Raw genomic sequence first — 23241 nt, forward strand, 5'->3', positions numbered from 1 at the left:
TACAGCTCATTGTTATTACAATACAAAAAAAAAAAAAAAGATAGTCCCAACCTCCCATCTGTGTACATCATGCCACTTTCATACCGTTAGATTCTGTTTCTTTTCTCTTTTCTTTTTTTCACCTCCATGACGTCTTTCTTACTCAGTCATCATCCAGATTTCCCACGTTGGGGCCCTGAGGTTTGCTCGCGAATGAGCTCGCGCCCCAGTGATACAAGCTCCTCAGATTACGCTTGATCCAACCCTCAATCTCTGCCTCGGGAACGACAATTTCCTTCGCACGAGCCTCATCCTCGGGCTGAATCTGGAAGCGACGCATCCGTTCCGCAATGCGTGAGTCTACTACCATTGGAGAAGCCCAGATCTTCTCCTTCGGCGGCTCAGCGGCCTTCTTCTCCTTTTCATCGGCTGCGGGTTCTTCGTCCTTCCAAACGAACTTGGGCCAGTCGTCTTCCTCCTGCTTTAGGACGAGCTGCTGCTCGTATTGGCCGTCGGCCTCGCGCCACTCGCGCGCAGCGGCGAAGCACACCGCGGCGACTTCTCGGCCGATGTCGTCTGCCAAGTGACGGCGGGTCAAGAAGCGGCCCAGGCGGACAAAAGTGTGGCGGAAGCCGAGGCGGTGAGGGAATGCAATGGCGGTGGAAGGTGAGAATTCGGCGGGGATGATGGCAGGGAGGCTTGCGGAGGGATAGTCATCAGAGGAGTTGTGAGGGCGCGGCTGCGGAGGGCGCTTTGGTGTTTCGTCTTTCTTTTCTTCTTCTTCGGGCTTCTTGTCTTCGGGCTTCTTGTCACCCTCGCCTTCTGTAGATGGGGTTTCAGGCTCGGACTTGTCCTCGAGAGTTTCGACAACAGGCAAGGGCGGGGGGTCGAGAGGTCCCAGCCATCCCTCGTGTAAGCCTCGAACATACTCTTTCCACGTATGCCGGCCAATGACGATATCGCCCTTGACGCCGCCATATTCTGCTAGCCCGATTTTCTTCCTCTGATTCTCCACAATGGCTTCATCTGTCTGTGGTAATTCCTCGTCCGGCCGCTCATGGGCCTTTCTTGATCTTCTAATCTTCTCGGCAACGGCCGCTCTCACATCTCCCTGCTGTCGGCCCTGGACGAACTCCCAATCGAGGCCGGAAGCTGCCAGAATGGGCTTGACGTATTCGATGAAGTGGTCTTGAGCGGTGCGCAGGCCATCACCAGGAGGCGATTCCAGATAGACGGTGAGCTTGCGCGGAAGCTGGCTGGCATTCGTGAGCAGCTCTTGGGAGAGGGGCGCAACGGCTCGGCGCCACTTGGCTGTCGCGCGGTTTTTCTCGCGCTTGTCGTAGATGATTGCGGCGGCAAAGGAGGTGGATATAGACAGGAAGATGAGCCAATTGCGGGATGGGAGCTTGCGAGGCAGGGCCGGGAGGCCCATCATCTTGAAGACTGGATTGCGCGGGCGAGGCTTTGGAGCGCTCGAGGAGCCGGCGGCCGGCGGGGTCGAGGGATTGAGGTCGGCCATGATGGGTGCGCGGCTGTTGGCTTGAGGAGTCGCTTTAGTGAAAAGATACAGAATGGAGAAAAGGTAGGTTTTGGCCTGGGTGCTCCCTTTGATATCGATTTGCAACCCGGAGCCGGCCAATCTGGTGTTGCGAGTGAGCTACGTACCGCAGCTATCAACTGGGTGCTGGTATGAAGTTGAAAAAAATTGGATGCGATAAGGATGCGGGACACGATAAGGGTCGGCGGAGCTAGACCGCAGCCAGTACGTACAGCTGAGCTTCTACCAGCTGGCAACGGGGAGAACTAAGCAGATAGTGACATAGCTGTCGCGTTGAGATGAAGAAAAATCCTGATACATTTTCTAAATTCAATAAGACCGGATTGAATTATCTGCACGCTGACTTCGAAATCATTTGACATGTGCAAGCACATAAGATGACGTAATGAGTTTATGTCACCTCTATGCTAGCTTGAGTGTCCAGTCCATCCTATCTGCCGCCTAATTACCAGCTGCTGCCCATGAAATCGGGTGTATCTGGCTACAGGCGTTATCGCAACTTCTAGATAATGGAAATTTCAAGCTCAATGATTCTCAATACTACCATAATAGTGGAAGAAAAAAAATCGTAGAGGCTTCTGTCACTAGCAATTCTCACTCATACACAGCGCCGTTGGTTGCGTAGACAGACTCTCTAGAAACGACGAAGAAATGAACGTTTATCACGCATTAATTTGATAATTTCGTCTGTATAATATGGATGATTGAGGCAATAGATGCTTTGCGCTTTGTAGCGCGCAGAGAACAGCCTCTTGTTATAATCATGTCCTTGAGATGAAAGTAGCGAGGTCATTAAGCTCGAGACCTGCATCAAAAATGATGCCAAGCCAGCCCCAGCTTACCTGGCGCAACGTTTCCCAGCAACAAGGTGTCCTATTTGGACTGGCCAAGAGAAGATCTGGGGCCTAACAATCTGACCTCTGTACCCTGCATGAAGCAAGGTAGACTGCTAATGCAACCTCGAGTTCCTTATATAAGTAACCTGCGTCTCTTGTCCAAAACGCGGCTGATTTCGCGGGTAGTGTCGCAGGTCAACCTGAGATTGGGCTAATAACTGGGGAGTGACTGAACCAGTGGTAGATAGGCCAGGGATCCTGGAGCTAATGGCAATCAGATGCTACTACTTGCCTAGCAGCAGCGGCAATATATTTCGTGCAAAACGCGACCCCTGAGGGGCCCAAGATAATCGCCCATTTATGAGACCTCATTCTAGGTCCGTGTTCGTGACTTGTACGACTCTCCAAATTCTGGCACTTTAAACAGAGAAACACAATCCTTTGCTTAAATTTGTTTTAAGTCGAATTGAAATACACACTGAAATGGCAGGCTACCAACGTAATAGGTACAAGTGCCTAGGGAGTCAGTCCCATCCAAGAGATGGGACGAAAGGTCGAAAAAATGTGTTAGCGGCCATGTTTCCGCCGTCCACACAGGCCTTGGTCGTGCTAATCTCTTCCCATCCAAGCTCTCAATGCCATTGCTCACTTCTCACTCTAATGAATAGTCAAGGTATGGGCACTGATGTAACAATAAAGCCTGTAGCAGCCAAAACAGCTAAAATAAAAAAAAAGTATTGCATTCATTATTTTGAATTATATTCAGCTGTCAATACCTGCTGTATGAGATCAGCGTGCTGGCTAGCGAGCACTTAAACACCTGCGGCAATGGTACAATGCCAAAGTCTAGTGAACAATGCCCTGGGCGGCCACTAAGAAAACTTACTTGTAGTGCCAACATAGCGACAAACGTCCCTGGTGCTCTGTATTTTTTCGTGCTTGGGGGCGTCGACCAGGACAATTTAGCGGCCAACCAAGCACTGTGCCCCCGTCCCCCCCCTCACTAGCGACCCCTTGCATCGGCGCTGGGGAACATTGAATATACCTAAACTCGCCGCCGTCCATAGCAAAGCAGCGCCTGTGTGAAACGCGTTGCTCAGGTACCCAGCAAGTACTCGTCACCCCGCTCAGCTCATTTTCACATTCTTAGCACGCTGACCGCCCTCCTGGCCTTGTGCCACTGCAATAACGCCTCCCGCCTCTTTCGACCCCTCGGCCTCGCAATTCCCCTTTCCAGCACATCACCAACAAGGAGCTGCATCGAGCCGCAAAACTGACCGCGCTGTGCCAAAGACCACCGCTCCATTCTGCGGCCAGGCCCTTGCGTTGCTCTCGCTCTGTGACCGCTGGAAAAATTGGGCCCGCCCGCGCTGAGTAGCAGCGGAGCACTCGCTTGCAGCGGCATCGAATCGCTGCCCGCCCAGCTCGTCCCAGTCACGCACTAGCATCTCCAGCACCGTCTCTTGTGCCCCCTTTCCGACCCCTCAGGCCCCGTCAGGCTCGCATACCGTACCGCAGGGCCATCTTATTGCTTATCGGCTGCGGATATGGACTCCAACAACGGCCGTCTGTACTTGAACTTCGACAACCAGCGACCGGCCGCCAACGATCGAGCCTATCCCACCACGCCCTCAACCTTCCCCCAGCCCGTCTTCCCCTCGGGAGCTCAGCCCAGTATGCAATCGTCCCAGCAGCAAGCCTACGGCGCGGGCTACCCGCCCCAGGGCTACTTTGCGCAGAACCAGCAGTATCCAGGCCAAGCAGTGACGAGCGACTATCCCAACGCTGCCTATCCCCCGCAGTCTGGCGCGCCTGGCACCAACGACCCGAACACGGGCTTGGCTCACCAGTTCTCCCATCAGAACCTCGGCGGCAGCGCCGCAAGGGGAGGCCAATATGCTGGTCGAGGACCATCCTCAGGACGGCCACGAACTGCGGGCGGCTCAGGGCAGCAGGGCAGCTATGGCAACTACGCGCCTCCTTTGCCTACCCAGGGCGCTGTGTCCTCGCCCGAATTTCAGCCTATCCCAGAGAGGAACCCTGATAAATATGGCACAAATGCCAATAGCAACCAGAAGAAGTGCTCGCAACTAGCTGCGGATTTCTTCAAAGACAGCGTGAAGCGAGCTCGTGAGCGCAATCAAAGGTACAATCACTTCACCTGCATACATATACATGTCTCCTCAGTCCCGCCTCTCTTCTCTCTACCAGACTTATGGACAACCATGTCGATATTCCGTTTGCTGACGACTGTTTCACGTGAAAAACAACAGACAGAACGAGTTGGAGCAGAAGCTGCAAGACCCCGGCCAGAGCTCAACTAGGAGAGAGCAGCTCTGGTCGACTGCTGGCCGGAAAGAAGGCCAATATCTGCGATTTTTGCGTACCAAAGACAAGCCCGAGAACTACAACACGGTCAAGATTATCGGAAAGGGTGCCTTTGGTGAAGTTAAGCTGGTGCAGAAGAAGGGAGATGGCAAGGTCTATGCTATGAAGTCTCTGATCAAGACTGAAATGTTCAAGAAGGACCAGCTGGCTCACGTCCGATCAGAACGTGATATCCTTGCCGAGTCTGACAGCCCCTGGGTTGTCAAGCTCTACACCACCTTCCAGGATGCCTACTTCCTCTACATGCTCATGGAGTTCTTGCCCGGTGGAGATTTGATGACCATGCTCATTAAATATGAGATTTTCTCAGAAGACATTACGCGATTCTACATTGCTGAAATTGTCTTGGCTATCGAGGCTGTCCACAAACTCGGTTTCATTCACCGGTAGGCTATTCTTCTGGCTTCCTTTTTGCCAAACCTCGTCTTTAGTCGTTGGCTAATTCGAATGAAATAGTGATATCAAGCCCGACAACATTCTGCTAGATCGTGGCGGCCACGTCAAATTGACCGATTTCGGTCTTTCCACTGGCTTCCATCGTCTGCATGACAACAACTACTACCAGCAACTCCTGCAAGGCCGCTCCAACCGCCCCCGTGACCGAAACTCGGTTGCCATTGATCAGATTAATCTCACAGTCAGCAACCGATCTCAGATTAACGACTGGAGACGATCTAGACGACTGATGGCTTACTCCACCGTTGGTACGCCAGACTACATCGCCCCCGAGATCTTCACAGGCCATGGCTACACCTTTGATTGCGATTGGTGGTCATTGGGTACTATCATGTTTGAATGTCTGGTGGGCTGGCCGCCTTTCTGTGCTGAAGACAGCCACGATACTTACCGCAAGATCGTCAACTGGAGGCAAACGCTGTATTTCCCTGACGACATCACGCTGGGTGCCGAGGCGGAGAATTTGATTCGAAGGTAAGAATCTACTCGTGTTTTTTTTATGAGGTTACAAATGGCTAACCAATATTTTAAATAGCATGGTCTGCAACACGGAGAACCGACTCGGAAGGGGAGGTGCCCATGAACTCAAGAGCCACGCATTCTTCCGCGGTGTCGACTTTGATAGCCTGCGTCGCATTCGCGCTCCTTTCGAGCCTCGCTTGACTTCCAACATTGACACCACCTACTTCCCGACTGACGAGATTGATCAGACCGACAACGCGACTCTGCTCAAGGCCCAGGCCATCCAGAACAACCGCACTGGCCAAGCTCCTGAGGAGTCACCCGAGATGAGCTTGCCATTCATTGGTTACACTTTCAAGCGGTTCGATAACAACTTCCGATAGAAGGTCTTGATTTTCATGATGAAGCGGGCATATGCAGTAGAGATTTTGAGTTCAACGCAATGTAGAACTGCGTTTATAAGATGATGAGAATTTTTGAAAAGGGGTCTATGCTTAATCGGCTGACCAAATTACGAGGAGCAACCTGCATAAAGGGCCACAGTTATACAACAGAGACCCTGTCGTTTATTGAAGATGCATGATACTTGGCATGGAAAACAGTGCTGATATCCTTGTTCATATTGCTGAAAGATTTTGCTTTGCTTCTGATTTTTTATTCAATTGCATGAAAGGCAGAAAGGGGGAGGTGGGAGGTTGGGAGGGAAAACGCTGGAAATAGCTCAGGTCTCATGGATATATCAGCGGCGAGAGACGCTTTGGTGGCATTAGAGTATATGAGTGAAAAGAAGCTTCGTTAAAAGGCCAGATTTCCAATTTAATACTTATATACATGCTTCTACCCATCGTACCCATAAATGTAACTCGATTACCCTGACACCAAACTCCTAAAATACATTGCGCCGAATGCGTTGTCTCCCGTCTTTGTTCCTATTGCTTTTTTCTCCTTGCTCATTCTGAGGCTGGTTTGCCATGAGCAACACGGCTAATTGCAAGTCAGCAAAAATGCATGCTGCTGTTGAGCCAACGGACAGCTTCTTACCCCGTAAGTCGTCATATTAAGTGTGCTAAATTATGCTGTATACGTATCGTGTGCTCAATGAAGGGTGCGACTGAATACAAGCCTCCTTCTACTGATATTGAGTATTTGAAATCCTCGTACGACGTTGCTGGCGATTGGAAATGCTTTTCATCAAAAGACGTAAAAATCTCCATATAGACTGTGATTGGCTGCATATGTTCATCTCCTGGCCGTCAAACCAGGGGCAGCGTTGAACCGCTCCTCGCGCTCCGTCATGAACATGACCTGGATCCAATACTCCTTGGAGTCGGGATCCCAGAAGCAGAACTGCTTGTCCTCCCGCTTGTCCAGCTCTCTGGCCGGAATCTTGAATCCCACGCTCTCGTACGGCTCTGCAGCGACGACCAGGTACTGGAAATTCCTGTCCGGCTCCTCGGCGCGCTGCGTGAATGCGTTCATGACCTGCCACTTGGGCGCTAGCTCGGGCGTGGCATCCGGGTACTGTAGCTGGAAGAGAAGGCCCTGCTGGCGCGTGACCGGGTCTCGGATCTTGGTGATCTTGTAGCCGGGTCGGCCAATCTTGACGACGTTGCGCCTGGCCGTGAGGCTCGCAGCGACGCTGGTCGGCAGGCCCGTCGCAGGGTCGATGCTCTGCTTGCCTTCCTTCTGCTCGCGGGCGGCGCGACGGGCGAGGTTGGTCTGGTGCTTTTTGCCCTGGGTGTGGGCGAGGTAGGAGCCGTCGTTCTGGTGGACGGTAAGACAGAGGCGGCATTCGAAGGAGCCGACGTGGTTCTTGAAGAAGTAAGGGTCCTTGTCGAGGTCGATTGTCTCGAGGGCGAGCTTGCGCAGACGCTCGCGGCGGTCGGCGTTGGTGGCGGAGTGGGAGGCGACACCGCCGCCGCCGAATTTGGAGCCTGCGCGGTTTTGGTAGTCCATCTGGGTTTATATGGGCGGGCTGTTTGGGGGTGGTTTGGGGAATTCGGGATGTTGGGGTGGTTTGAAGAGAATTGGCTGATGGATTGTTTAACTGTAGGCGCGACTGATAGGAAAAGTTACGAAGTGGGCGAGGCTGCAATAGGATGGATTATGTAAAGAGGGAGGCTAGCCAATCAGCATTGCACATTGCCACAATGCACTTTTACGTACAAGTACCTCCAGCAAAGCTCAACTGCTCTATTACACCAATACCTGTCAAGGCAGTCTTATATGCCCACTACTTGATTAGTATTTTCTCTTGGACAAAAAGAAGAATAGCTTGTGTATTAGCTCGACTAAATCCTCATAGGATCACTCACACTACTAGAACTAGTAGATCACCGCCTCAAAACACCAATACGTCACTATACTTTGATACAAATGCCTGAACTGCGTCGACAAACCTATCAAGCTCAGACTGTGGGGTCTCGAGTATCAGAGCAATGAGACCTCTACGAGTGACCCAGAACCCTTGCTCCAGCATCTCAAACCAGAACAAGTCTTTTAATGCTTCGTTCTCTGTAAAGTCATCTGCGCTTGTGATATCCTTTAACTCCACATCTCCATCGATGAATCGAGAAGATAGGATTGATCCGAGTCCCGAGAAGCCCAGTCTGGTTCCCTCGACTGTCTCTTGGAGCTTGGTTATGAATAACTCACCAGTCTTGAAGAACTTATCCGCGACATCAGGGGTATATATCTTTGTTAAGCCTGCGTATCCAGCGTGTGTCACGAGCGTGTTGTTATTGAAAGTGCCAGAATGAGGAATTGAAGTGGCCAGCCTCGGGTCAAATGCTGCCATGATATCGGCTCTTCCTCCAAGACCGCCGAATGCGAGGCCGCCACCGAGATATTTGCCAAATGTCTTGAGATCTGGCTTGATTCCTCGCATGCCTGCAAGTCCAGAGGCGGATATCCTAGAAGTCATTACCTCATCGAGGATGAAAACAACACCGGCCTAAGGTATCCATATCCGTGAGTATAATGCATAGTATATGTGTATAGTTTCGTTATTATCCTCACCTTGGCAGCGGTATCCTGGATGCCAGTCAAGAATTCTGGAGATGCAGTCAGACAACTTCCATTGCCTTGCATACCTTCCATTAGCACGGCGGCTACCCCCTCGCTTTGAATTGCCTTAACGGCGGCATCGAGATCATTATACTTGACGACAATCCAGTCATCAGGGTCAACATTGTTGGGTGCCGGCATCCCCCCCTTAAAACCCAAAACTCCTCCGTGATAGCCCCTGTTAAAGACGACCACTTTTCTCTTCTTAGTGAACAGCCTTGCCGCGGCCAGAGCATGAAGATTGGCCTCGGTGCCGGAGTTTGTGAATCGCACTCGTTCGAGATCAAAGCGCTGGCATAATTCTCGAGCAAATAACTGCTCTTGAGGCGTGGTTGCCCCGACATTCAAGCCCACGTTGTTGAGGACATTGTTCACAGCATCGAGTATCATAGGATTAGAGTGACCATATAGAGCCGCTGTAAATTCGGCTGTGAGATCTGTGTAGCTATAGAATCGGATCAGCCGATAAAGATCTTTTGGACGATCATAAACCATGTTCTACGTGTATCATCATATTTATTTCACTTACACATGGCCATCCTCGGATGTAAGCTGGTAGCCTTTGCCAGACTTCATAGAAATGGGGAATGGGTCCGTATGAAGCACTGTCCTAGTATTGCCGCCAGGAAAAGACTTGGTGGCTTCTTCGTGAAGGGTCTTGGATTTAGCATTTCGTGTGATGTAGCGTGCCTTGGCCTCTTCAAGGGCTTGAGAAATCTTCTGAGAGGAAGAGGACGGCATTGCTTCTTGAGTATGCGATAAGCTCTTGGGGTAGCTATGATGTCTTACACCGAGAAATACATATAATGATCAACGATATCACTTTTAATGACTCGAGTATTGAGCTAATAAATAGAAGCAAAATGAGATATATAGAATAAATTCTTGCACAGACACACACCGATTGCCAGTGTGCCTTATATAGTTGTAATCGTCTAGACTACCTGTCTTATACAGGGACATGTACCTACCAGGCTGGAGTTCCAGCAACACAATCAAAGTGGGGTCGATACTTTCCTATTAGACGTTTCTATTAGACGGCTGGACCCATCTCCTGGGCAGGCAAAGTAGCGTGTCCGACAAAGGCCAAAAACAAAATAATCGCAAGCTGATTGTTGAGTATGTCTGTTCGGCCAGACTCAAAGGGAAACTCACGACGAATCAGTGCATAGATAGTATTGTCCAATTCGGACTATGTGTTTGTGGTGAACGATGACCGGCAATGCGAATCGGCAATGCAATATTGACCTGATACATTTGCTACCATAACTGTAACTACTAGGTACTTATCATACATGATACAAAATTATGATAAAAAGTAATACACTGATCTCATCTCATATTGTCGCAACCTCGTCAAAGAGACCGAGTGCTCATTATCCTATCTCGCAAAATATGGGGCTGATAAAAAAGGCGGTGTGGGGAAAATACATGGCAGAATCGCATCCCACTTAATTTTTTTTTCTTAGCACGGCAAGCCATCAAAGTTGGGAGGACGCTGCAGCTCGTTGTTAAAAGAAAAAATTGCTACCATTGGCAATAAAGAAACAAAATTAAAGCACAATGGCAGGCACAATCAACAAGCCCAAGAGTATGTCCTGGATATCATTTTGATCTTTGGTCAAAATCTCCCCCAAATATCAACCTGCGCAAAATGCTGACCAAGGCGTCGTAGGACCCAACTCCAAGCGGTCGACAACCCGTCTTCGCAACAAGATCCAGAAGGCCTCCGCGGCCAAGCAGAGAAAGGACCGCAAGTTGGCCAAGAAGAACCCAGAATGGAGATCAAAGCTGAAGAAGGATCCCGGCATCCCCAACCTCTTCCCCTACAAGGAGAAGATGCTGGAGGAGATTGAGCAGAAGCGCGCAAAGAAGGCCGAGGAGGCCCAGAAGAGAAAGGAGATGGCCAAGGCTGCCAAAACAGGCGGCGCCGAGAAGAACGAGGATGCCATGGAGGATGCGGGTGCGGATGGTGACCACATGGATGAGGATGACGGAATGGACGATGTCGACGAGTCCAACCCAATGGCTGCCCTGCTTGCGAGCGCTCGCGCTGCCGCCGCAAAGTACGACAAGTCTCTTGCCGCCAGTGACGACGACATGGACGAGGATGACGATGACGACGACAGCGATGATGACGCTTCTGATGACGGCGCACACGTTTCCATTGGCCAGGCCTCATCGAGAAAGACCTTCGACAAGGTCTTCAAGCAGGTCGTCGATGAGGCCGACGTCGTGCTGTACGTCCTCGATGCCCGCGACCCCGAGGGCACTCGTTCCCGCGAAGTCGAGCGCAGCGTCGTGGCTGCTGCTGCCGGTGGCAAGCGCCTGATCCTCATTCTCAACAAGGTCGACCTGATCCCCCCCAAGGTGCTGCGCGACTGGCTCGTCTACCTGCGCCGGTACTTCCCTACCCTCCCCGTGCGAGCGGCGCATGCGGCTGCGAATGCGCACATGTTTAACCACCGCGACTTGAGTGTGCAGAGCACCTCTGCTGCGCTGTTCAAGGCCCTCAAGAGCTATGCTGCCAGCCGCGACCTGAAGCGCGCCGTCTCTGTTGGTGTCATCGGCTACCCCAACGTCGGTAAGAGCTCCATCATCAACGCTCTGCTTGGCAGAGTGAGCGGCAAGGGCGCCAGCTCTGCCAAGGCCTGTCCCGCTGGCGCTGAGGCTGGCGTCACAACGAGCATCCGCAAGGTCAAGATCGACAGCAAGCTCACGCTGCTCGACTCCCCCGGCGTCGTCTTCCCGTCGTCGTCTTCCGTCCAGTCCGGCGGCCTCGTCGCCATCAAGAACGCCACTGAGGCTCACGCCCACCTTGTTCTGCTCAACGCCGTTCCCCCCAAACAAATTGACGATCCTATCCCTGCCGTCAGCCTGCTCCTCCGCCGTCTCTCTTCTACCCCCGATCTGCTGCAGAAGCTCACCAACGTGTACGACATCCCCGCGCTCCTACCCAGCAGCGCCGACGGCGACATCACCTCGGATTTCCTCGTCCAGGTCGCCCGCAAGCGTGGCAGGCTCGGCCGTGGCGGCGTCCCCAACATCAACGCTGCTGCCATGACCGTTGTGACTGACTGGCGTGACGGTCGTATCCAAGGATGGGTCGAGGCTCCCGTCTTGGCAGTCGAGAATGCAAAGGGCCAGAACGGCGCTGTCAAGCCCGCTATCAAGAACGCTGGCGAGGAAGAGGTCATGGCTGACCAGAAGGAGATTGTCACAGAATGGGCTGCGGAGTTCAAGCTTGATGGCCTATGGGGCGATGACAATGCTAATGAGGGTGCGGATGAGGGTGATGCCATGGAGCAGTAAAAAAAAAAAAAAAAGAAAAAGGAACCCAGAGGAACTCATGATGCAATGTGGCCGGATTTTTTTTTTTTTTTTTTTATAATTGCGCATGTTTCGTGCTCATTTTCTTTTTCACATCTTTTTTCTTAATGGTATTCTCATAAAGAGTTTGGCGTTGTAGGTTGGTTGGTAATATAAAAATAAAGCGGACTTAAACTGTATGCAACACACGCATACATGTATATCAATATTACATATTAGATGTACACAGTTTCTGAAAAAGGTGGAAAAGGAAAGTCTTCTTGAGATAGATTTTCTTTAAAAAAAAAAAGTTTCCCTCTTTATACGTTTTCTAGTCTCTAGCATTTTGTGCATATATCCCAAATTGACAATTTCCATTAAAATTAAACGTCCTGTCCTTACCCTTTTAAACCTCCTTAAGCACTCACCAACTCCATCTTGACGCCTCTCTTGCCCGTCCTCTCGTCCTTGTCGTCATGGACTCTAACCACAACCTTCTGGAAAAGCTCTACTTTGATGCTTCTCTCCCCCTTCGTCGTCAATGTATACGTCTCGGCGTCATATTCGCTCTCCGGCTCAGGATCAGCCAAATCGCGCAACCTAATCAAGCCCTCGATGCCGAACCGCGGCACCAGAACCACAAATCCATTGCTGAAAATCTTCATCACAAAGGCTTCCTCCTCGGCAACCTTGCCCTTCAGGGCTTGGCCGACGTAGTACGCAATGCTGGCTCGGCCGGCCATCTGGGCGTTGCGGTGACGGACATTGATGTTCTTGCACACGGCTTCGAGACGACCTCTGCTGCGGACGGAAGGGTGGACGGCTTCGTAGCCGATGGCGGCCGCAAGTTGTCTATGGGCAAGGAGATCCGCATATCGGCGAATAGGTGAGGTGAAGTGTGTGTAAATCTCAGAAGCAAGACCGTAGTGGCGGAACTCGGGATATGATTGTGTTCCAGAGCAGAAGTACTCTGCGCTCATCATGCAGCGAGTGGCCATGATACGAACGAGGGTGTTGAAGAAGGGTTCTTTTTCGTCGACGCACCTGTCGAGGGAATCGGCCAGCGCCTTGCTAGAATCGGTGCGCAGCTCCAGGCCGCGTTTAATGCGCAGCTGGTCGGCCAACTCGTCAAAGTTGGTCTTGGGAGGAGCCGCGTGGCGACGTAGAATGGCAGTCTGAGGGAACGCCTCGTAAATCTTGGCAGCAACGCTGACATTGGCGAACAACATGAATTCCTCAACCAAAGAGTTGGTATCGAGGAGTTCTTTGGTCTTGACGTCGATAGGATCCGAAGATTCCGACTCCATGTGGACTTTGATTTCCGGTGAAGACAGACTCAGAGCACCAGCATCCATACGCTTCTTCTTAAGCTTCTTGGACAGCATAAGCAGCATTCGCATGCCCTTTGTGAGATCATCCTGCTGCGACTCGTCGTCGATTCGGAGCTGTGCTTGTTCGTAGCTGAAGGCCTCGCGTGACGCAATAACTGATTTTGCGAAGCGGACATTTACAATATCTGCATTCTCGTTGAGCTCCCAGATAACTGTAAACGCGAAGCGCTCGACATAAGGCTTGAGAGAGCAGAGGTCAGTACCAAGCAGCATAGGAAGCATGTCTATGCGCTTATCAACCAGGTATACGGTGGTACCCCGAATACTCGCTTCAGTATCCATGGCATTGGCAGGCTTGACAAAATTCGATACGTCGGCAATATGAACGCCGACCTCGTAGTTTCCGTTTGGTAATAGTCTCGCGTGAAGAGCATCGTCGATATCTTGACAGCCAGGCGGATCAATACTGCAAATAAGAAGATCGCGAAGATCCTCTCTGTCTCTCCAGCCAGGATCCTCTTTGCTGGCAGGAACCTTCCAGTCGTGACCCTCCTTCGGAAGACAGTCGAGCACCGTTTTCGGGAAAGGTCGGTACTGGACATCCCACTCCAAAAGCAAAGCCTCCGTCTCTGCCGCCTTGGTCTCGAGCTCTCCCAGGGAGCGAACTAGATGTCCGACGGGATGTCTTGAATCTCTATCCCAAGAGTCGACGGTGACCAGGAGCCTCTTACCCAGAAGCTCAGACACTTGGCGAGTGCGCAGGCGAATCTTTGGGATCTTCTTGTCCATGGGGATGAGGAAAACGCTATCGAGCTTCCGGCCTTGTGATGGGCCCTTGTTAGCCGTCGATGGGTCGATGTGGCCAACATACTGCCGCCAGTTGCGTTTTACTACTCCCACAACCTTGGCTGTTGGCTGCAGCTGGTTCTCTCCTGACGCTTTCTGGGTCCTCTTTACTTCCTCTTGAAGTGCCTTGCGCTCTTTGTCAGATACAAAGTCCTGGCGCTCTTCGGCGTCCGCATTCTCATTCTTCGTAATCGTATCCTCTTCAATGATCTTTGTTGATGGTGACTTCCACTGGTCTTGTGGGAGCAATTCAACGACTACCACATCGCCATCGATGGATCGATTGATGTTCTCGCGGCCTAGGATAAGTAGAGGCTTTGGGAAAGCAGGGACCTTGATAGATCCTTCAAGGTAGTTATACGGAGACACATTGAAGATACCCTGATGCAACAGCCCTGCCTTGACTCCCGTCATCATCCTTGACGCGGTAAAGTACTCTGGGTAAATAGGCTGCTGAGAAGCTTGCTTGAATCCACCTTGGGCTTGTGTCTGTGACTCTGCAATCATATCCAGTAACCTCTCGCCATCTTCTAGTTCACTGACGTAGTCTGCGAGCGAAGACGCGTGTAGTCCTTGCTCTCTGGCTTTCCTCAAGTTGTCCCGGTCATCACTGAGCATGACAATCGCCGGGATCTTGGCCGCCTTGGTCAATGCCAGATGCTCCCCGTACCACTTGACAGCTTGTCTAACCGCGCGGTCGTTTCTGTCATTGACACTCTCACCAGCTTCACGGTTGACATAGGTCTCCTGGCGGAATTCGTTGAAGAAGACGTAGAATCTCTTGTCCTCGCTCTTCGTCAGTCCTACAAGGCGGTTGTAGAGAGGAAATGAGCGGTTCTTGAGTTCTTCCAGAACAGTCTGCAGGATGATAACGTCATAAAACGATGAGCTCTGCTCGAATAGGTCCATGGCGTTCAATAACGCGTTTGTATCAGGGACCAGATAGTGGCCTTGGGGAAATGACTTTGTACCGGCCGGCCTCTCCGACAGGACAAAAGGTAGAGCTATCATAAGCCGTCAGCCTCGTGCCGCTGTATAACAGATTTGGTACTTGGTAGATAGAAAAGTAAGTTCTCACCTTGGTTGGCGGCATTCCGGGGTGCCTGGCTCAAGCAGGTCCTGCACAAATTTGATGAACATGGTATATCCGTCCTCAGATAGACCTCCCGAACAATCTTCTGCACTTTTCCACTCCGCGTCGACCTGACATAGACCTTGTTGGAAATGTTGAGCGCAGCCTGGTCTGACCGCTGCGTCCTCTTTAAACTCGTCATGCTGGCTGTCACTGTGTTTTGCTTGCTTCTTTAGTGTGAATTTTTTCACCCATGCTCTCTCTCACTGAAGTCACTGAAAAATGCTGATATAATGTGATAATGCACTTGCAAGTTCAATGTGGGGTGCCTTATCGATATGCGACCGCAGAACAGCGCCAAATGGAGACACTCTATACCAATGGCAATTAGTATTCTCAAGAGCAGATTCGCACGGTATCAATTTGTAGAATTTATATCTTCAAATATATTTTTGCTTCTCGACCTCATCTGCAAATATTCTACCATCCTTGAAGCCTTCCAAGAAAATAATATCACGTGATGTATATTCTGGTCGGTTATCACGTGAGTCTCCCCCTTGCCTTTGAGTGAGTCCAAAGGGTGAGCATCAGAGAGAGCGTCTTTGTACCGAAGACTGCTTTACCAAGTGGTATCTATACAAGCATCAATAAGAGTCCCAATATATGACCAAAATAAAAATTTTGTCGCATTATGCCACATAATTCTACCCTAGCAATCAGGCTTATATCCACTTCCGCTTTGTGAAAGTGTATTTTGAAGCCAATCGCTATGACTTGACAATCTCATATCCACGTCTTCTCTCGCATTGTGAGCACTTCTCTTCGCAATGTCGCATATACATCAATCTAACAATCTTTAACAGATATACTAACTACCACCTACCATGGAGAATCCAAGAGGGGACTGGGGAACCAAGAAGGCCAGGAATCGTTACAAATGCAACTTTACTCTGCAACATTACCACTCCAAGTTCACTTGCCACCTGCCTACGCCAAGCCACTCAAATGGAAAGGTGCACAAAATCAGAAGAGAGAAAAAAAAGTTGAAGAGGATCCTTGAGTACTACCTGGAGCGGAGACTTGGTACCGATATTACCGGCCGTGTGCAATCACCGAGCAGTGAACGTACCCTGTCGCAGGATGAGTCCCCTTTTTTTGGCCACTTCACCAATAAGCACGAGCTGTATCGCCACCGAGCAGCATGTTCCCTCGGCGAACTGGCCTCTCTTTGATCTAGGCCATTACTTTGTATGACTCTGAGTTCACTCAAGACGCGCTCCTGATCCCGCCCGGTGTTGGGATGTGGGCTCCTGGTGGGCTCCTCTCTCCATTTTCGTGAGACATGATATTTGTCAACCGCTCCAAAGGGGGCATACGAGGTTCATAATCACACTGTCACCGTGGTTTGCGGGAGCACGGAGGCTCTTTCAGTTCGTGGGGTCCGGTCCTCGGCTCTACTTCATGACCGCCCCTTTCTTGGCGAAGTTTTACACATGCTCTTGTATCATCATCCGTATTCGCCCTCGTTTAGCCGATTCTGTTCACATACCTGCGCCGCTCATTGGGCCTTGAGGGTGCTCAGCATCCAGCTATTCTTTCAGTGTAGCACCCAGGCTGGCAAGAATGACGCGCCATGTTCCCAACAGAAAGGGAGTGGGCGCCGAATTATCGGGTCTGTATGTGTTCCCACCCCGTCCCTCAATAACCGGACGAGAGACTGGTGTATTGGATGCAAGAAGATGCAAGAAGCGTCCCTCAGACATTCTGTTACTCTAACAACAAGCATCTTCTTATTCGTCATTTCGTCCTAACTAGATCTCAGGGAAAGGTCAATGTAATATTGGCCTTTGTGGTAAAGCTGGAGCCCCTAATAGCACAGAAGATGTCTTGTCTCGTCTTGTACCCCATAGGACGAAGATGGGGTAAAGAGCATGCGCATGTGTTTGACTTCGACTAGCAGAGCCAGATGACCCTTTATCTCATGCACGCTTTCATCATATAGGACCACAACGCAACACTCCCGATGTTCTCGACTAATCCATCCAGCGCCGTGGATAACACTATGTGGATCTATAGCTCTTGCAAGGTGAGCAAAAAAGGGAGTATTGACTCATGATGTAAGTTACAGAAACACCAAAAGACGTGTCGCAGCGTTGGTTAGGCTGCTCGGATTTGTTAACCAAAACCAACTCTGCTAAAGCTAAAGGCGTGTATAAGGGCCCTAAGATTTGGTTCCTGAAAATGAACATGGCATGGGTGGGTAATATGAATAGACCTCGTGCTCTGAAATATGAATGGTCCCAATTATCATACGAAAGAGAATGCGGGCGCTGATCGCCAAAAACTTTCCTTTCCTTTCCCACTGAAGACCCCGCGGGGTATGATTCAAACGGACAGCATCCAGAGCTAGGCTTTGGAGCCCAAGAGGGCGGTTCTTCCATAATGGATGCCCCGCGGCCACAGATGAAGCGACATAGAGGCTTCAGTCAGGGACTTTACGGGAGTATTCATCTCATAGTTGGGGGCGTAGCATGCAACGAGTACTCCATACACACATATGCTTTCCACTTCTATTACCACCTCGCACTGTTCAACATGTGCCAAGGTAGCAGAATGCCTTATCCTGTTGTGGTGGGAGACCGGCTTCAAAGGCAGCCAATAACAAGGGTTGCAATAGTCACTGGTCTGGAAAGCCAAAGGAGCAAGCAGTGCACATTGGCTCCGTCGTAGGGATCAACAAACTTGCCCCTCTTGGGCATTGAGAGACGACGAGTTTTAAATTAGGTAACACTCGAGTGGTTTCCCAGAAATGCGTCCTTGCCTTGGCAAACCGAACTTCCATGCATCTATCCTGTTGACCTATAGTCACATGGCTATATGCGCAGCCCAAAGTGGACTCGATTAACGCTACTTCTTCATGTTCAGTCTCGTGAGATCATACATATCCAGGGTAACATCGCGACAGATGCAAATGATGGCAGAAGCGACATGATATGCTTTTGAACCCGCAGCTTCAAGAACAGCGGTCAGGAATCAGGCTTCAACACGACTTGCTAGCGTGGATAAGAAAGCGTGATGATTAACTGCATATGCGGACGCTATACAGTCAACTGATTCAAAGATATGCTTTGCCCTGGAGAACATTTGTTTTCAACAGCATGATGAGATCCACAGGGAGGAAGAAAGTGCGAGTGATTGGTAGAGAAAATTGCTATTGACAAGCGATGTCTGTCCACCGTGACCATTTTTATGCGTCGGATTACAGGGTATGGTGACGCCAAACTGCCGAATTTCTGCTGAAAGATCAACTTACCAGGTACGAAAACAGGATTTCTCAACCATCGTACATACCCCGGCCAGCCTGTCTTATCCTAGAAGCAGTACTTCGTATATCAAAGAGAGAGAAAAGGCTGTATGCGCACAATTCCCGGATCCTTCTTTTTCTTCTCCTCGGAGGGCCTGCAGGCGGTGTCTTAGACGCCGCACTCCCCCGCAGTGGCGGCGTGTCTATCAGTTGACATGGGGTTTTGTAATAGTAGAGCTATGTACGAAGCACGCTATACAATAGGTTGTATGAAAAGCGCTGATAGGCAGCTATGATTTCATATGATCTAGCATTACCCTAGACGCCTTCCCGGTGCTGAATAAGAATCCTACGAACGCACGTTTAATGAGTGTGGTAGGGTCAGCGCCATAGTAAGGGGAATGCATATTTTGTATGTAGTCTGGTGTAATATTACTTATTACTTTGTATGATCCTGGACCACTCGGGCACGAAAGAAAAAAACTCCGGTGTTAAAGCGGCACCCTCCAAGTTCTTAGTTGCCTTTCCTTAAGGCCGCGATCTGGGGGCATCGGCAATCGCAAAATGGGATTCACCAAGGTGTGGGCGTCACCAGATAGATCCGCGGTGTTACCCCTGACTTATTTCTGAGGAATCGGAAGTGTACTTGGTACACGAGCCACCAATTCAAACTCGCGCAAGGGAGGGGCTGGTACAATGGTAAATCTCGGGGCTAGCGTAACTTTGCTGCCACTGCTGTGAGGCACAAAGGCATGGTATATTGTGAGAGATTCAGGCCATGATGGCGTTGGTGCCGCCAAGCTAACAATGGGATGTGGGGTGACATGTCCCGACATCCTTGGCCGCATCTTTCTGCATGGCCAACTCCTTTGTGTGTGCATACCTACTTGTACTGGAGGTAACCAGGTAACCACACCGTGCTGTGTGCTAGATTCCCGCTTCATTCTATGGCGAAGGGAGATCCCTGATATGCAAGTTCGGCTGTCTCCGTAAGTGCTGGTTGCCACCTGCAACGCGACAGGCAGCTCAGTACCAGTAGCTTGGAGTTTTAACTTGCTAGCATTGTATCTCCAGCTAATGCCCAGGGAAGCACATGTAGAAAAGAAGGAGACATCAAGGTTTGGATAAATGGGCGCCGTACTATGCTGAACCCCTGAAAATGATAAGTTTTTTATCGCCTGATCCGGCTTTATGAGCAATATCACGATTGCAAAGCATTATCAATCTAGCGTATAGGGGATAAAGCAGGCAAATCCCGTGGTCTTTCCAGGCCCAGCTCAAAACCTTGATGCTGCTGCAATGGTAGTAAGCGTGTAGTTGAAGGTTTGGATGGTTGGGCGGCGTTCTCAGGCAGGTAGTCGCTGTTGGTCCACTAGGCCCATATTAAAGTGAAAGGGGAGTCCACAAGGCCGAGCTATTCCTAGTTGAATGAATTCTGAGCATCAGCACAGCTGTTTAAACCTGCGGGTAGTTATCCTGGGCGGCTTCGATGGAATACACTCTTTATCATCTGCAAGTGGCCGCTGCGGGCGCGGTGGGGGCGCTGGGATGGAGTCGAGTTGAGGGAAAAGGCTAGGGGTGATGAGCGGGATGGCGTAGTGCAGTATGGTAAAGCCCTGGGGCTATCTTCCGTCATACGCGTTTGCGAGGCCGAGATAGTAGAACTTTGTAGTAATAGTAACAGTAGTAGTACATAGTAGTAGTAATAGAATTTTGTTGTAATCTGGACTTGCTACTAGCAGTACTAATGTTGCTGCTATCAGTGCTACTGCTAGTAGCTTTTGATCTATCATGGGACGGGTGGAGAAATGTCTCGAGCTGCGGGTTGTCAGCAGACGGTTTTCAGCTCCGCTGTCCCGCAGATATTATCAGTGGCTGTCGAGTAGCATTGACTGTAAGAACGGAGCGTATCATCCGCAGGGAGGAAGAGGAACAGAAATCCGGCATCGAAAGGGAAGTTAACAACGGGCAGCCAATGGGTATCAGTAACCACTGCACTGCGGCAGCAGGCCATCCTGTCAGAACGTGGGGGAAGAGATCCTAATGGGCCGTTCTTCCATCGAATCGAATGAGAGAAGGAAGACGTAGTAATTCGTACTGCGTAGCGTATACCGGGTTGCGGGTATCGCTGCGATGCACTGCTGGAGAGATAGATTTCTCTAAAGAGGGTGTTAAAAGCCGTGGTAGCTGCTGAAAGGGAGCCGGGTATTCAAGAGGATGCCATCATGGTTTGGCTGCGGGGAACGAGCTTTTCCGATGCTGTTGGCCGGGCTGCACCAAGGCCCTTGAGGCGCTCTTGGTCTGGGGTCAGCACGATCGAATCGTTCCCGCACCTCACACTCAAGAGGTGCGCACGCAAGGCCACCCATCCCTGCACCCTAGACACCCCCGGCCTGGACCCCATCCCATGTTCATGATCAACTCTGTGAACGCCTGGGGCCAGTGATATAGAACGGGTACGTCTTAGCGTTGGGGCTAGTGCCGTGGTGTTGCGTAAACGCCAAAGCAGTATCACGCAGGCCATTGTCGTGCGGAGGATGGCGTCTTATTGCACCCTATGAAATATCGAGGAGATTTCGAGATTGGCCGAGCCTGGCAAGCGCTTCTTTGTGCGACTCGGGTCGGCCACGCATTAGTCGAGTGAGGCAGCCTCAGCATGCATCTGCTCCCTCTTTCGATATTTCCCGCCGCTCTTTGTCGGGCAAGGAGTCGGTCGGCAGCATGGCGACATCTTTTGCAACGGACCAGCAAGCCGTCGGCCGCCGCTAGCAGGTAGTAGCTCCATTGCCGTGAGAAGAGGTGCCTCGGGGCTGAAAGAGGGGGTGGGCAGGCTGTCGGAGCTGAGCACAAGACAGAAGAGAGAAACGCGACAGACAGCATGATGGTTCGGTTGAGCTAATTGCCGGTGGAGCCTCTGATCACACAAAGCTCCAACTTTGTTCAAGAACTAAAGCGAGCCGTTCTTTGGCCCTGCTGCCTCGTTCTGGAAGGCTGGCTCCGTGGCGGCAAACTCAAATCCCAACACGCTGCAAGTGGGTTACGCGGATGGACTGAGGCCGTGGCGCTGGCATTGTTGGCAGCGTGGCGACAATAAGGTATGCCTCTCCCTTATTGACAGGAGGCCAATCGCAACGACAATGCTAACAAGAACTTCCCTTGCCGCCGCCCATCCGCAACTTTCAGACGTTGCAACGGCCGTGCCTGCCTGCCATGCAGCGGGAAGCGCCTCCTAGCTTCTGGCTAACCCTGACTTGCCCTGTTAGCAGGAAGAGGCATGCAGATTCGCGTTGGGGAAGGCGCTGGATGCCTCTACTGGCGCTAAACATGCACGAGCAGGCACGAGAGTAAGGACTGCATGGATGCCTCCAAAACACCTACAAGTAGTACAAGTATAGTATGACCTAGGAATGCCTGCTAGTTACGAGCATGTACTGTACTGCCTCTTGCCGACCAGGGATCGGTATGCTAGTGCCAAGTAGCCTTAGAGCAGAGTGCTTCTCAACACCTGTAATGGCATCAAACTCCGGCTTATTCGGAGCCTTCCCGTCAGCGATGATGACCGGCACGGCATCAGCAATCATTCAAGGGGATCCATACCGGCTGTACAACAACTGTACCGTATGGTATGGTAATATGCATCAGCTTCTAACAATCACATATACCTGCCGAGTGAAAACGAGCACAGGCTGTCTGCTCTGACTCTCTGGCGCACCTGTGGAGACCCCTGCCGAAGTTTACTGTACAGTAATACGGGCAATATCAAATATCAAATCGTTGCGTAGCACTGGAATGTCATGGCTCGAACAAGGCAGCGAATCATAGCCACCAGACGCAAGCTTGAGCGTCCTTGCATGTCTATCCAGTAGCATCATCTCACTACCATAGCCGTAGGCGGCTGGGTAGGTAAGGTGGTAGTTTCCAGCAACACCTTGTATGTGTCCTATTAGAATATGCAATGCACAATGACCAAGTAGTATCTCCGGCGCACGCAAGGAACAAGCCTGTCGTGACAGAGGCGGCGAATTCCAGGCCCCGGACAGATGTTGAGGCGCATCAAAGGAAATTGCCGCTACTACCTGACTATCTTCCTCCTATTGTATAACCAGACGGTGAGACATTGACGGTTCGATAAATACAGCCTCTCGGGGTTTCGGAGGGCCATACACGGCGCTGGTAGAGCAGACAGTCGAGATACCTGCGAATACTTGCCGGCGTCCCCCTCTATCTGCCAGGCCAAGCCGCCGCCCATTCAGCCAGAAGCAGAACCCCACCTCCAGGCCAACTCTATCCGGCTGCATGGCCTATGCGGAATGGATTAGTGAATCCAGCACGCACAGCCGCCAATCAGGAACCGATATATTGCCCAAAGGCGCCTAGCAGCGCAGCGCAGCGCAGAGTGACTCTTTGTTTCCGACGGGTTGCAAGACCGCTGCGCTGAGATGACGTCGTTGGACGAGCTAGCGGCACCGACATGCCAGCTAACGCTGTGGCAGGCAAATCATGCAAACGTACAGACAAGGACGACGATGCGATACATGATACATCTGATTCACGTCTGGCATGGATGACAAGGGCGGCTATTTCCCGATTTGCCACAGAGCGGTTCTAAAGGCCAAGTCTAAATTTTTTTCGGC

The 23241-nt window shown here is 51.1% G+C and overlaps 8 protein-coding genes across 8 annotated transcripts; 3 read left to right on the forward strand and 5 right to left on the reverse strand.

Moving 5' to 3' along the window:
• Positions 1-24: 24 nt before the first annotated feature.
• On the reverse strand, positions 25-1821 carry TrAFT101_007197 (uncharacterized protein). Its single transcript, XM_024901082.2, has one exon. It carries the CDS (start codon positions 1496-1498, stop codon positions 143-145), a length of 1356 nt encoding a protein of 451 aa, XP_024756620.2. The 5' UTR covers positions 1499-1821; the 3' UTR covers positions 25-142.
• A 1757-nt stretch (positions 1822-3578) lies between these two features.
• COT1 (Cobalt uptake protein cot1) lies at positions 3579-6547 on the forward strand. The gene is made up of 4 exons (XM_024904456.2): positions 3579-4519; positions 4647-5147; positions 5218-5691; positions 5753-6547. Exons 1-4 carry the CDS (start codon positions 3921-3923, stop codon positions 6060-6062), a joined length of 1884 nt encoding a protein of 627 aa, XP_024756619.1. The 5' UTR covers positions 3579-3920; the 3' UTR covers positions 6063-6547.
• Positions 6425-7725, reverse strand: TrAFT101_007199 (uncharacterized protein). The gene has a single exon (XM_024910243.2). It carries the CDS (start codon positions 7633-7635, stop codon positions 6919-6921), a length of 717 nt encoding a protein of 238 aa, XP_024756618.1. The 5' UTR covers positions 7636-7725; the 3' UTR covers positions 6425-6918.
• Positions 7726-7870: 145 nt separating this feature from the next.
• Positions 7871-9648, reverse strand: TrAFT101_007200 (uncharacterized protein). The gene is made up of 3 exons (XM_024910242.2): positions 9275-9648; positions 8698-9190; positions 7871-8632 (listed from the first exon to the last, which is right to left on the reverse strand). Exons 1-3 carry the CDS (start codon positions 9484-9486, stop codon positions 8021-8023), a joined length of 1317 nt encoding a protein of 438 aa, XP_024756617.1. The 5' UTR covers positions 9487-9648; the 3' UTR covers positions 7871-8020.
• A 557-nt stretch (positions 9649-10205) lies between these two features.
• On the forward strand, positions 10206-12353 carry TrAFT101_007201 (uncharacterized protein). Its single transcript, XM_024902794.2, has 2 exons — positions 10206-10336; positions 10421-12353. Exons 1-2 carry the CDS (start codon positions 10309-10311, stop codon positions 12055-12057), a joined length of 1665 nt encoding a protein of 554 aa, XP_024756616.1. The 5' UTR covers positions 10206-10308; the 3' UTR covers positions 12058-12353.
• On the reverse strand, positions 12332-15697 carry TrAFT101_007202 (uncharacterized protein). The gene is made up of 2 exons (XM_024902111.2): positions 15310-15697; positions 12332-15235 (listed from the first exon to the last, which is right to left on the reverse strand). Exons 1-2 carry the CDS (start codon positions 15503-15505, stop codon positions 12471-12473), a joined length of 2961 nt encoding a protein of 986 aa, XP_024756615.2. The 5' UTR covers positions 15506-15697; the 3' UTR covers positions 12332-12470.
• Positions 15698-16187: 490 nt separating this feature from the next.
• Positions 16188-16535, forward strand: TrAFT101_007203 (uncharacterized protein; the record flags this gene model as incomplete). The annotated part of the gene is made up of 1 exon (XM_066127980.1): positions 16188-16535. One exon carries the CDS (start codon positions 16188-16190, stop codon positions 16533-16535), a length of 348 nt encoding a protein of 115 aa, XP_065984094.1.
• A 2692-nt stretch (positions 16536-19227) lies between these two features.
• On the reverse strand, positions 19228-19551 carry TrAFT101_007204 (uncharacterized protein; the record flags this gene model as incomplete). The annotated part of the gene is made up of 1 exon (XM_066127981.1): positions 19228-19551. The coding sequence occupies one exon, from the start codon at positions 19549-19551 to the stop codon at positions 19228-19230; it is 324 nt and encodes a 107-aa protein (XP_065984095.1).
• Between the last annotated feature and the right edge of the window lie 3690 nt (positions 19552-23241).

The sequence above is a fragment of the Trichoderma asperellum genome, chromosome 4 (genome assembly GCF_020647865.1).
Source record: "Trichoderma asperellum chromosome 4, complete sequence".
In the NCBI taxonomy this organism is placed as follows: domain Eukaryota; kingdom Fungi; phylum Ascomycota; class Sordariomycetes; order Hypocreales; family Hypocreaceae; genus Trichoderma; species Trichoderma asperellum.

Bases quoted from the DNA above. Each gene is read 5' to 3' on its own strand.
- COT1 (XM_024904456.2), top strand. From the start codon at position 3,921: ATGGACTCCAACAACGGCCGTCTGTACTTGAACTTCGACAACCAGCGA. The intron at 4,520-4,646 runs GTACAATCACTT...GAAAAACAACAG, and splicing joins GCTCGTGAGCGCAATCAAAG to ACAGAACGAGTTGGAGCAGA. The intron at 5,148-5,217 runs GTAGGCTATTCT...CGAATGAAATAG, and splicing joins AAACTCGGTTTCATTCACCG to TGATATCAAGCCCGACAACA.
- TrAFT101_007201 (XM_024902794.2), top strand. From the start codon at position 10,309: ATGGCAGGCACAATCAACAAGCCCAAGA. The intron at 10,337-10,420 runs GTATGTCCTGGA...AAGGCGTCGTAG, and splicing joins CACAATCAACAAGCCCAAGA to GACCCAACTCCAAGCGGTCG.
- TrAFT101_007199 (XM_024910243.2), bottom strand. From the start codon at position 7,635: ATGGACTACCAAAACCGCGCAGGCTCCAAATTCGGCGGCGGCGGTGTC.
- TrAFT101_007197 (XM_024901082.2), bottom strand. From the start codon at position 1,498: ATGGCCGACCTCAATCCCTCGACCCCGCCGGCCGCCGGCTCCTCGAGC.
- TrAFT101_007202 (XM_024902111.2), bottom strand. From the start codon at position 15,505: ATGACGAGTTTAAAGAGGACGCAGCGGTCAGACCAGGCTGCGCTCAAC. The intron at 15,236-15,309 runs GTGAGAACTTAC...GGCTTATGATAG, and splicing joins CCGGAATGCCGCCAACCAAG to CTCTACCTTTTGTCCTGTCG.
- TrAFT101_007200 (XM_024910242.2), bottom strand. From the start codon at position 9,486: ATGCCGTCCTCTTCCTCTCAGAAGATTTCTCAAGCCCTTGAAGAGGCC. The intron at 9,191-9,274 runs GTAAGTGAAATA...CCGATTCTATAG, and splicing joins ACATCCGAGGATGGCCATGT to CTACACAGATCTCACAGCCG. The intron at 8,633-8,697 runs GTGAGGATAATA...TGGATACCTTAG, and splicing joins TCCAGGATACCGCTGCCAAG to GCCGGTGTTGTTTTCATCCT.